The 12270-nt window shown below is 40.0% G+C and overlaps 1 protein-coding gene across 1 annotated transcript in view; it reads right to left on the bottom strand.

Annotated features, from left to right (window-relative positions):
- Positions 1-12270, bottom strand: part of galnt18b (UDP-N-acetyl-alpha-D-galactosamine:polypeptide N-acetylgalactosaminyltransferase 18b) — a 361705-nt gene that overhangs the window by 191003 nt on the left and 158432 nt on the right. The window contains exons 2-3 of the mRNA XM_084337404.1: positions 9511-9706; positions 5875-6041 (exon numbers count right to left, since the gene is read on the bottom strand). Of these exons, the coding sequence (XP_084193530.1) occupies positions 5875-6041; positions 9511-9706 (363 nt within the window). The remainder of the gene's footprint in view (positions 1-5874; positions 6042-9510; positions 9707-12270) is intronic.

The following is a 12270-nucleotide window of genomic DNA, read 5'->3' on the forward strand; positions in this document are numbered from 1 at the left end:
ACTGGAGACAGAGGGACTTAAAATTCCCATGTTTAGACACGTGATTTGTGGTACCATAGTTCAGGTCACTGGGGATAACCTTGGCTTGCATGGTCTGTTTGGGTTTGTGGAGTCATTTGGGGCACGGTATTGCTGTCGTTTCTGTCTCCTTGAGAAAGCTTGTTTTCAAACTGTATTCTGTGAAGATGATCCGGCTGTTGTACTAAGAACTGTTGAGATGCACGCACAACACTGTCAAACTATACAGACAGATCCTACGCTACCTCATATATATGGCGTGAAACGCAGTTGTCTGTTGAATTCACTTGAGTATTTCAACACAGCCACCAACTTCTCTGTAGATATCATGCATGATATTTTAGAGGGGGTTGCTCAGTTTGAGGGGAAACTTATTCTCAAGTACATTCTTCAGGAGAAACTTCTAAATGCTGAACAACTGGCTGGCAGAATACATGCTTTTGACTATGGTTACAATCAGCAGCGAAACCGTCCGCCAAGAGTCAAGTTGTTGGATGAAAGTAAGGATTTGGGGTTGAATGCCACACAGTCTTGGTGCTTGTTGCGCAATATGCCTCTGCTATTTGGTGATTTAATACAGACTGATGATAAGTACTGGCATCTTCTGCTTTTGCTTCTACAGATTAACATTGTATTTTCACCAGTCCTGTCATATGGCATGACCATTTATCTCAAACATGTAATCACTGATCATCATCGGCTCTTCAAGCAGTTATTTCCTAGCAGCAACCTATTGCCAAAGCATCACTTCATGATACATTACCCTCGTAATATAAGGAACATTGGCCCAATTCTGCACATGTGGTGCATGCGTTATGAAGCTAAACATAACTTCTTTAAGAGACAATTAAAAAGCTTTAAAAACATTACAAAGACATTAGCCAAAAAGCACCAAAGTTGTATGGCAATGTATCGGGAGTCCTTTACCAAAGAAAGATTAACCATAGGTCCAGGAAAGATGGTGGCACTTGTTGAGCTCAAAGAAGGTCCAGAGATTGCTTCCTTATTTGGAGATGTAACCAGTGTTTTTTCTGCCAAGTGGATAAAACATCATGGTACAGAGTACCGCTGTGACTTGATTATCTGTACTGAGGTAGCATTTGAGATGCCTGTGTTTTGTAAGACTATTGCTGTGAAAGATGACAGTGTATTGCTCTGTGGAAAACTGATGGAAACCATGTGTTTTGATGACCATTACCATGCCTTTAAGGTCAGACTGCATCCAGACAGAGTTGTAAAGGTCTTGGATATAAATCAGCTGTGTTACTTCAAACCATTTGATATTCAAATGAATTATCGAACGACAGATTGCTCAAAGTATATTGTTCCATATTGCCACTTTATGCAGACCTGCTGAGGTCAATGTGATTGTTTTATTACTGCATCCAGACGGAGTTGTAAAGGTCTTGGATATAAATCAGCTGTGTTACTTCAAACCATTTGATATTCAAATTAATTATCGAACGACAGATTGCTCAAAGTATATTGTTCCATATTGCCACTTTATGCAGACCTGCTAATGTGATTGTTTTATTACTGCATCCAGACAGAGTTGTAAATAGGGTTGGGTACCGAAAACCGGTTCTAATAGCAACCGGTTCCTAACTTCCGGTTCTGGAACCGGAAGTAACATATTTGCATTTCGATTCTTAATTTTTTTTTACTTTGTTAATTAATACCATAGTTACAGTACAGCAACCAAATTACACTGTATCAAGTCAACTGAAAATGTGAATAGTATGACATTTTTTTTTAAAATTTTCAAAAAAAATCGGAACCGGAATCGTTCAAATCCAAACGATGCCCAACCCTAGTTGTAAAGGTGTTGTATAAATCAGCTATGTTACTTCAAACCACAGATTGCTCAAAGTATTGTTCCATATTGCACTTTATGCAGACCTGCTGAGGTCAATGTAATTGTTGTTTATGTTTTATTTTTTTATAAGCCTGCCTGACCCTGCCTGACCAACAATAAAATTGTTGAATTCATTATTTTGTGGTAACTTGTGATTTTTAATGTATATTGTATGTAAATGCAATTTCACACTATACAAGAGTAAATTAAGTGTAAAATTAACACCAGTGAGGTTTATTTTCACCAATATAGTGTCCGGTTTCATTGACACTGTGCAGTGTTAATGGGTGTTATTTTCAGAGCTGTTTTTTCACTGCAAGTGAGTAAATTATCAACACAGTACTGTGTAATGTCAACACTTCAGCAGTTATTTGACCTCAGTGTTAACTTTTAATAACGCAATGCAGTGTTAATGAGCATTGGAATTCAACTCAGAGTTAATTTGTTATCACATAAGAGTAAATTATCAACACTTCTGAGAATAATAATTACACTCTCAAGTACACTTTGATCGCCAAGGTTCAAATTCATAATTTACCATCCCTAGCCAGCTCTATTTGTCTATGGAGAAGTTCCCCTTCTTTGCAGGGCTATAACTTTTTAAATTCTATTGCTAAATTGCCATTATTATGGCCCATTCAATGTCCTATATCCATTGTTCAGGGTGTAGCAACAATATACTTTTTCATTCACATATTCATACTAAAATATGGTCTAAAGTACAAGTATGTTTTTATCGTTTTCTGCAGCTTTCTCCAGAACTTGATTTATAGCTCCAAATGCATTATATTGATGATCAAATACAGTTTGGTAGCGATCGTTGCCAGATGAAAAATTTCAACTGGACGTGGTTCTAGAAGTTACTACGTATCATCTGATATTGACCGGATGGGCGAGGGGGCGTTTATAATTCCGTGGGCAACGTTATACCATTCGTCTAGTGTGGGTCATATGGTCATCAGAGCAGTTTATATGGAATACGTTAGAAAATAACGCTGGATCTTACCGTATGTTCCTCGCGCCGTTGGGGGATGAGCATGGAGTAGACAGTTTTCGATTATGGGATGTTGATCCTGATGAACCATTTCCAGGTTGTATAATACTATATACGTCCAAATAACGTTGTTTATTGAGTTAGGGCGAGCGATTGATTATCCAGTGTGTTGAGATGGGGTCCGGCTACCGATCGCGAGTGTCCGGACGGATTATGGATGAGCACTTCCTGTTTGGCGCGCCCCTCCCTCTTGGCCGATCTGCCGATCGGCCACCGGATGGCGCTCTTGAACCGTTAGACAGTTGAGTGGAGCTCACCAGTATATCTCATGGCTCCGGAGGAGAAATATGATTTCGATCACAGATTTTTGAATTATTGATATCAAAGACGAGTTACGGCGTCTTCGGCAGAATGAGCATGGCTAGGAATGACGTCTAAACACGTCATCGGCGATTAAAGTTTTAAACCTATAGTGTTAAGTTTAAATAACACCATACAGTGTAAGCAAGTGTTAAATTTGTACTCTATTTAGAGTTAATTTAACTCAAAAATGTTAACACAGGAGCAAGAGTCGATTTAACACTATTCATAGTTGGAGTCATATACACTCTGGAATAGTGTTAAATTCGACTCTTTAAGTGTTAATTTGACACTGCGAATTTTACTGTGTATACTCATATTCACCACGGTATAAAATGGAAATGTATGGATGAAAAAATTATCCGTTTCTTGCATGTTGACCGGAAGAAACTCACTGACAATCGACTGTTATTAGATCCATAGCTATAATATTTAATATAGTTTTAGCACTGCAAACACCGGCATTTATCCCCATTGAACAAAGCGCTGGCACACAACGGCCATACGCCCATAGCGACCTCTGGCGATGAACCTCTTAACACTTTGGATGCCCAACCTGAGTTTTTTTTTATATTAGCGATCTGAATTCATATTTCATCAACCGAGTCTACCGTTGGTAAATTAGCCACTTCAGGCGCTCAGATGTGAAAAAAGCGCCCCCTATCATCTCCCAGATGGTAATTCACCCTTTTGGATTGGACTCAATGAAAAGGCATGAGAAAAAAAAACCCGGATTCCACATTTTACTTCTCACGCATGTGACCGGAGTCGATCAGCTTCATTCTGGACCCTCAGAGCAGCGGGGATTATGTGTTGTACAGTATACGTGGTGGATCAATAAAAGGATCGATTTTCGGAATGGCGATCAGGAATTGGAATAATCCATTTGGATACCATCTGATCTCAGGTAAGGAATCTATTTTACCAGTATTAGGATAATCAGACCCGTTTTCACGGAGATATAAGCTTTTTCTTTTTTTTGTGATATGGCTGTTTGACTCTAAGAGCGATCAGGAACTGAGATAATCGATTGTCAGCGCGCGGCACTAGCGTGCACACGTACTCATATACTATCGATAATCTAGCGTTTATTTGAAAACGATTCATAAATAGGCCGACAAATGACAATGTTCTAGAATATTACAGTACGGGGCGATTATCATGGAATCCTCTTTTTTTTGGTGAAAACGAGGGGTTTTCTAAATGCTATGAAACGGAAATGAACCGATAAAAAAACAATCTGCTTCGACAATGTTGACTGGAAATAGGTCATTGATAATGCGACGGGCAGATTAGACACATAATTTAAAACATAGATTAGGCGATATTAATGCTAACATTGAAGTGGATGTGGGCATTCAAGCACTAAATGTGCGCCCCCTGCTGGGCATTCAAAGTGTTAAAGGCCATGGCACACAATAATTGTCAATACGTGTATCACTAGTAATCACTTTTTAAATGCATATAATTATACCACACCTAATCCCTGTGTTGTTTCACTTCACCAAATGCGTTTCCATACTTTATAAGCGACACAGCCCGTCTACGCACACCGCTTTCGAAAAGGGTACAATATCGTTAGCTTTTTAATCGCCAGCCTCACTGCCTTACAGGTACAGTTTAAATCTCACTGTGGGATGTTTGCCCACTGACTTCACAGATGACTTCCCTTGTGGCGGCCGTCCCCCTGTGTGTAGCTGCCTGAGTTACCGTGTCCATTATCCACCTATAACATGCCTCTTATAATAACAGAGTGCCATGTTAGCAAAGCGCAGCAGTTAAGATGTCCACAGCATTAGCTGGATAAAATATACAGTATCAGGCAGCATTTGCATCCACCTGTTTTAAAGGGGAAGTCTTAAGTAAAGGATAAGATAGGCTATCGCCTAATTACCTTACTGGATGGTTTATCTACCTCTGGCTAGATTTCCTGGCATGTCACCTAATTAGCATTCTTTCAGCTATTAGTTAAATCCAACGAGACAGAGCCTGATTAAGAACACTTGGAGCTAGATTATAGAAAGGAAGTTGACAAGGAACAGAGGAGTAATTACTAACACTGAGATGCCCACTGATACGCTGGAGGCCCAACAGAGCGGGTTCCAGAGCAACAAATACCACTGATACACATTTTACCAATGCGTCAGCCGTCAGACAATAATAATAATAATAATAATAATAATAATAATAATGACTTGGATTTATATAGCGCTCTTCACTGACCCAGAGCGCTTCACAGAGTCCATTATTCGTTCATACACAGTCATACCGGTGGTGGTAAGCTACAATTGCAGCCAGAGCTGCCCTGAGGCAGACTCACGGAAGCGTGGCGAATAATCATCGCCTACGGCCCCTCCGACCACCACCAACATTCATTCACATGCATACACATTCATACAAGGCAAGTAGGTTAAGTGTCTTGCCCAAGGACACAACGGCAGTGGGATGGACATGGGCTTGAGCGGGATTCGAACCACCAACCCTTCGATCATTGGACGACCCGCTCTACCCCTGAGCCACGCCGCCATACAATGATATGTATGCACTGTATGCACAAGTACCGCACTGCATCAGAAAATAAATCCCCGCAATACACAGTAGTTATGAGTCATTGGTAGTTCTCCTGTAGTATAATGACGCCTCTTACCATTATTGCTGTTGTCATCTACCAGGATGATCTCTTTGAGGAGATGGGACGGGGTCTTGTTAATGGCTGAGTGAATGGACCTCAGGATGACAGACAAGGCCTCGTTCACGAAGATGAACACGATGCTCACTTGCGGGAGGTTGGAAGGGTATGTAAGGTTTCTACAACTGTAAAGAGACAGGTTATGGTTCACAAAACATTGACCATATACATGTAATCCTGATATTGTTATTCTATAGTATACCATCATAAATAAAAACAAAATAGGTTTAACATTTACATTACATTTTGCACTGTGTGAACTAAACATAAGTCTAGAATATGTTTGTAAACAACATTTTGACATGTGTGGATCATAAAAGGACATAAGTAAGTACAGAGCACCAATATTGTACATTTTGTGCAAATTTGAATGAGATATTTCTGTTGTATAATTTTACAAACCGTTATTTAAACTCGAAAGGCAACTGAGGTTTCCCTCATTTACATGTTAACACTTTCGCGGCCAACCACGTATATATACGTTATTGGGCACCAGCAGTTATATAGCGGGAAAATAGTACCGTGTCCAGGGACGAAATGCCAATGGTTTTAGTAGAATTCACGTTGCACCCTGTAGCAATATACTTATATTCACCACGGGATAACGCGTGAATTTATCTTTTTTGCATCTTGAACGGAAGATAGTTACTGTCAAATGACCATGGTATTGTATCCATAGCTATAATATAAAATATAGATTTATCTCTACAAACAAGGTGACGCACAGTGAAACTATGTAATGGAAAGCTGGCCCAGCTATAGCTAGATGGGGAAATCGAATGGCCGCGAATGTGTTAAGTGTACAATACATGCAGACATAAGCAAAAAAAAGATTGTTATAAAATCATAACAATAACACAACAAGGCGAGGTAAAAGTAAGGATAACAAATACATTAAAACACATGCAACTTGATTGACAAAGGTTGGAGATTAAGGTTTTAAACTCCGCAACAGAGGGGAGAATCTTAAGCTGTCGGAGTTCATTCCATGAGCTAGGGCAGGGGTCGGCAACCTGCGGCTCCGGAGCCGCATGCAGCCCTTTAACCACTCTGCTGTGGCTCCCTGTTACTTAAGAAAATATATAATAATTTAAAAAAAATTTAATTATTCTTTTTTTTTTGTATCTCTTATTTTGAAGATCGAGGTCATACTGTGACACTGAAATGAAAAAATATTTCATTGGCTAAAATATTTCATCAACTAAAATATACTGTACGTCACACCCCATGCCTCTCCCTGCTGTCTGCAAGTGGCTAATCTTGAGTTTCTGACCCCCCAGTAAGCTAACCATGAATAAATTAAAAAAAGGAAAGTCAGAGGAAAATAGAGGTCAGGGTAGACAGATTAATTTGCTTTCACGACTAGATGGTGAGAAATTTGCGAACAAATTTTATTTTATTTGATACATTTTCCACAAATAAGGGAAGGACTCAAATAGAGCTGCATAGTTCTGTGTTTTATTTCAAAGTAGGTCTACGATGCCAGTATTTTCTCAAAGTGGACTACTTTTTTATTGATACATTTTCCACAAATAAGGGAAGGACTCAAATATATGCATAGTTCTGGGTTTTATTTTAAAGTACTGTAGGTCTACAGATGCCAGTGTTTTGTCTCCTCTTCTGTGTTTTATTTAAAAGTAGGTCTACACATGCCAGTCTTTTTTCTCCTCTTCATGAGAGTTTGAGGTTTTCCTTTGTTATAACAGGTAAAAACAGCAATAAAATGTCAACAATTTTCTTTTTGTTGTTTTATAATTCCATTAATACAACAAACTGTGTGCTATAAGTATAAAGTATAATAAATCGCTAATTACTTTGGGTATGCAATCGTCAGGCGTTTTATGCTAAATGTGGGGTATGCTTGGGGATAACTATATAAACGTTATACACTGTGTTATCTTCATTTTAAGGGGAAATTGGTTTTGCGGCTCCAGATGCATTTTATTTTGTGGGAGGGGGGGGGGGGGGGGGGGCTATTTTGATAGTAAAGGTTGCTGACCCCTTAACTTAGGGGACCTTAACTCAATGGACGCCACAGCGATATGCGTGATGTGTTGTTAACAGGCCGATGCTCTAAAATATAGGAATACGTGGCGGTGTTTGCAGGGCTATAGCTATATTCTATATTATAGCCATGGATACAATACTATGGCCCATTTGACATCGACGATCTATCGTTCAATATGTGTTAAAGAAATAATTTTTTCATCCATACATTCCCGTTTTATACCATGGTGAATATGAGTATAGTTTGAGTAATCCTGTCTAATCCCAGAAAACGACTGCAGCAATACGTGCAATTCACTAAAAACTTTGCCGTTTCTCTCCTGTACACGCTACTATTTCAAAATCAGATCTATATTATCGGTATTATGTTTCATCATGAATGCATGAAAGGGTGGGGGGGGGGGTTGTTTTTTGATGCTTTGATCATCACCAATGGCACACGTTGTGGAGTAATGTTACACACTATATTGTGATCGAAGGGAAGTCATGGTTGGATCACAGCAGGATTGATACCATATAGGCCTTACCTTCACTAGGATGTACCCCAAAAAAGAATATTCCAATTATCTGATCGCAAGTCCCAGTATTGGTGTCAATCGTGTCGCCAACATAATCCGCCACACATCATGCACCGGGAGCATTTCACGCTTCTCAATCCGACTGGGACAACCGCCCCCCTTGCCCGACGAATACAAATCCGACGCACAGGCCAAGATATAATGTTTCAAAGGGTGCTCAATACTGCGGCCGGTATTGCACTTTGGCATTCTCAGGATGATTCCCATGTTAACCCAGATGTCAGTGTGCCTGTAATGAATGGAAATATCGAACAAATAAATACAGATGAAAACCTGAATATACTCGGGTCTGGTGCTGAACGGTTGGCGAGTTAACCCGACTATCATCGGGTCCGGCGCTGATTGAGTTAAGGAATAATACCCTGCTTCCAAAAGCTGGAAAATAGAAATGGGTTGGCGTACCCTATCGGAAGGATCAGTGTTATCCTACCCTAATAGTAAAAAAAAAAAAAAAACAGGGTAATATACAATGGAACAAAATTTATGACAAGATAATCAATCCAAACGGACAAAAGAAATCAAGTAACTTCAAACTAAAGTGTTTTGTATGACCATAAAACAGGGAAGTTAATATTTGTATTATTACTTGCATTGCTTTTATCCTTTTTCTTATTCTCTGCATTATTCTCTTATGTAACGAGACCTGTAACGATCTCTCCATTTAGCACTTTGCCATTACTTTCACATGCATTATTTAACTGAGTAGATAACAACAACAAAGAGTTGCCGATATTGCTTGCTCAACAGTAACTTAACCTGCCAGATGGTCCGTTAGACTGAACCATCTGGGAAGTCGTCTTTTGAAACTGTTTGGAATAGGGCAGGCACTTAAAAAAATCAAAAAAGACTTGGCAGAGTATATTTGCCCGCCGCTGACAGTAGTTCCTCACAAGAACGCTGATTGGGCCAAAACCACTGAGGACACCCTGAAATAATAACAAACGCCTCGTAATGTGAGCTTGAGCACAATGTTTTAGCACTGATATGGTTGTGCTACCTGTGATCTTACCCATCAGGCCTGAGGTCTGGAATAGGCCTGTCGAACGGGAGGCGGTCGCTGAGGTAACCGTTGTAGCCGTAGTACTGAAACATCTTCAGCGCCACCCTGCGACTGTCTGGACCCAGATCCTGACCCCAGTGAGCAAACAGTGACGAGTCGGAAAACGAACTGTCCCCTTGACCATCCTCTCCCTTCAGCGGCGTCTCTGTGGGAAGTGCAGAGAGACATCATCAAGTATAATCATTGTAATATTTTCTAAACCAAATTCTTAAAAGCTTCCATTGCTGTCATGGTAATCAATGCCAACGTAAATTTTTTACCACTCTACTCCTACTTCGGCTTACAAAACAGCCCGTATAAATAATAATCCAACATTCATTTTGAAAACGTGTTCTTTTCAGACATTTCAGTGTTTTTTATCTACCCGGTGCATTGAAACCTGCGTGGTGAAAATTGAAGCAGCCTGACATTAGGCATGTCATCATTTGACAGACTGAGGCTACAGTCAGGGTAGATAAGATATTACATTCTTCATATTTGCGTTGTGTTACAGTATTTCTGCACTAATGTGTGGTACTGCAAGCGGTGCCATGTCCACGTTCACAGCCCCCCCCCTCCATTTTCATAATCCAATAATCGATGTAGGCTTCCAATAATGTTCTATCTCTAACAATCCGCACGCCTGCGTCAGGGATTACCAGTTGGCGACCTGTTAGCATACCCATTGTTTTTAGAGTCTGCAAACCTCTAGGCCTGTAACCACACAGTGCTGCCCGTTTATTTCTTAACTGGTAGACAAGTGCATGGAGAGTGGAGGGAATACTGAGAGTATGGTCAATGTGACATGTGAAAGGTTGCTGCAGAAAATGTTAGTATGCGGTAAGTCACACTGGAGAGAATATCCATACATTTCAATCCATAAATTTATGATTCATGTGAAGTGAATTGCATAGTCCATAAATATAGTCAAGCCTTATATGAGTTGGAACTGTGGGAATGTAGCCACAGGCAAGTGGTTTGTAAACCAATACAAAGCACAATGAAATGAAGTAGATTCAAATGAACTGATGTCACGCTTTAGACTCGGATATGTGAAAGTTGTTCCGGTTCCTAACTTCCGGTTCTGGAACCGGAAGTAACATATTTGCATATCGATTCTTAAAAAAATATAAAAATATATATATATATATTTGTTTTTACTTTGTTAATTAATACCCTAGTTACAGTACAGCAACCAAATTAAACTGTGTCAAGTCAACTGACAATGTGCATAGTATGACATTTTTTTACGATAAAAAAAAATAAAATAAAAATAGAACATCTCCTGCGAAATAAGCTGTGACCTGTTTTGACATGCACCTCAAAGAATCGGAATCGAGAATAGTTTAGAACAGGAATCGAAATGGAGAATCGGAACCGGAATCGTTCAAATCCAAACAATGCCCAACCCTACTTTTGACGGTATTTATTATAAAAAGTGAATAAGCAAGGTATTATAAAAAGTGAAAAGCAAGGTATTATAAAAAGTGAATAAGCAAGGTATTATAAAAAGTGAATAAGCAAGGTACAATTGAAATCTAGTTGGTACAACCGGCCGGTCGTCTAGAAAAGAAAAAACAGTCAAGTCATTGTAGTCTAGTCAGTGAAGTCCAGTCTGTCCAGCAGTCTCGTCCAGTCAGTGAAGCAGTGTCCAGTCGAAACCAAAACAGAGAAGAAGGCAGAGAAGTCCCTCCTTCCCTGTCAGGGTGTTTTTTTATTAGCTGCCCCAATAGTCCAGTGTGTATGTGGTCTCTGTCCTGCGTGCATGTCGTGTGTCTTGTGTATTGGTCAGCCTGTATGTCTGCTGTGCATGAGTGCGTGGTACGCACATTTGCGTGTACATATGTGCGTGTGTGTGTCTGTCTTTATTGATAATGATCTGTGATTGATGGAGAGTGTGGTATTTGACCAGTACCTGACCAGGATTTTTATAATCCTTTGGGCGGTCGTATATTAGTGACTTGTGGCATTTTGTGACAATGAGTTGAATTATTTGATCTGGGCTAATCTGGTGAGATCCTTCACCAAAGGTTCTAATGGACTTAAGTGGATATACTGATTCTGATCTGGTCTGGAGGTTTGCCAGATGCAGCAGTGTCCAGCGTGAAGTCAATGTGTGTGTGTGTGTGGAGTGAGTGAGAGAGTGAAGGAGGAGGGATGTGCTGTGTAGTGGAATGTATCTATGTGTCTCCTACAGTGTTATGGAGAATTGCTACGTGGCCTATGTGCTGTGTCTTAATTTAGTAATTATTTACCATGACAAACTCTACGAGGAAACACATTGAAGGAACACGCCAACATTATGGGAGACTGCAGTAATTATTTTGCAGTCACATGCAGTAGTTTGCCCAGGACAGGGCTGTCGTCCAACACACTCTTTTAAACCCCAGTGTTGGGACAATAAGCAAGGCTGAAGGGGCGTAAATACAGGGGGATTGTGTCAGGGGCCTGAAGAAAAGCCCACAAGAAAGAAAGAAAGAAAGAAAGAAAGAAAGAAAGAAAGAAAGAAAGAAAGAAAGAAAGAAAGAAAGAAAGAAAGAAAGAAAGAAAGAAAGAAAGAAAGAAACAGACAGACAGACAGACAGACAGACAGACAGACAGACAGACGGCCATGTGTGCAGTACTTGGGAGACCGCATCGTCAGGCATCAAATGCAACACACATCTCAACCATCAGCGGTAAACACAGTAGGCACACATCAGCTGACAGTTGGGTGAAAGGGAAAACACT

The sequence above is a fragment of the Notolepis coatsorum genome (genome assembly GCF_963971535.1).
Source record: "Notolepis coatsorum genome assembly, chromosome: 20".
Taxonomy (NCBI): domain Eukaryota; kingdom Metazoa; phylum Chordata; class Actinopteri; order Aulopiformes; family Paralepididae; genus Notolepis; species Notolepis coatsorum.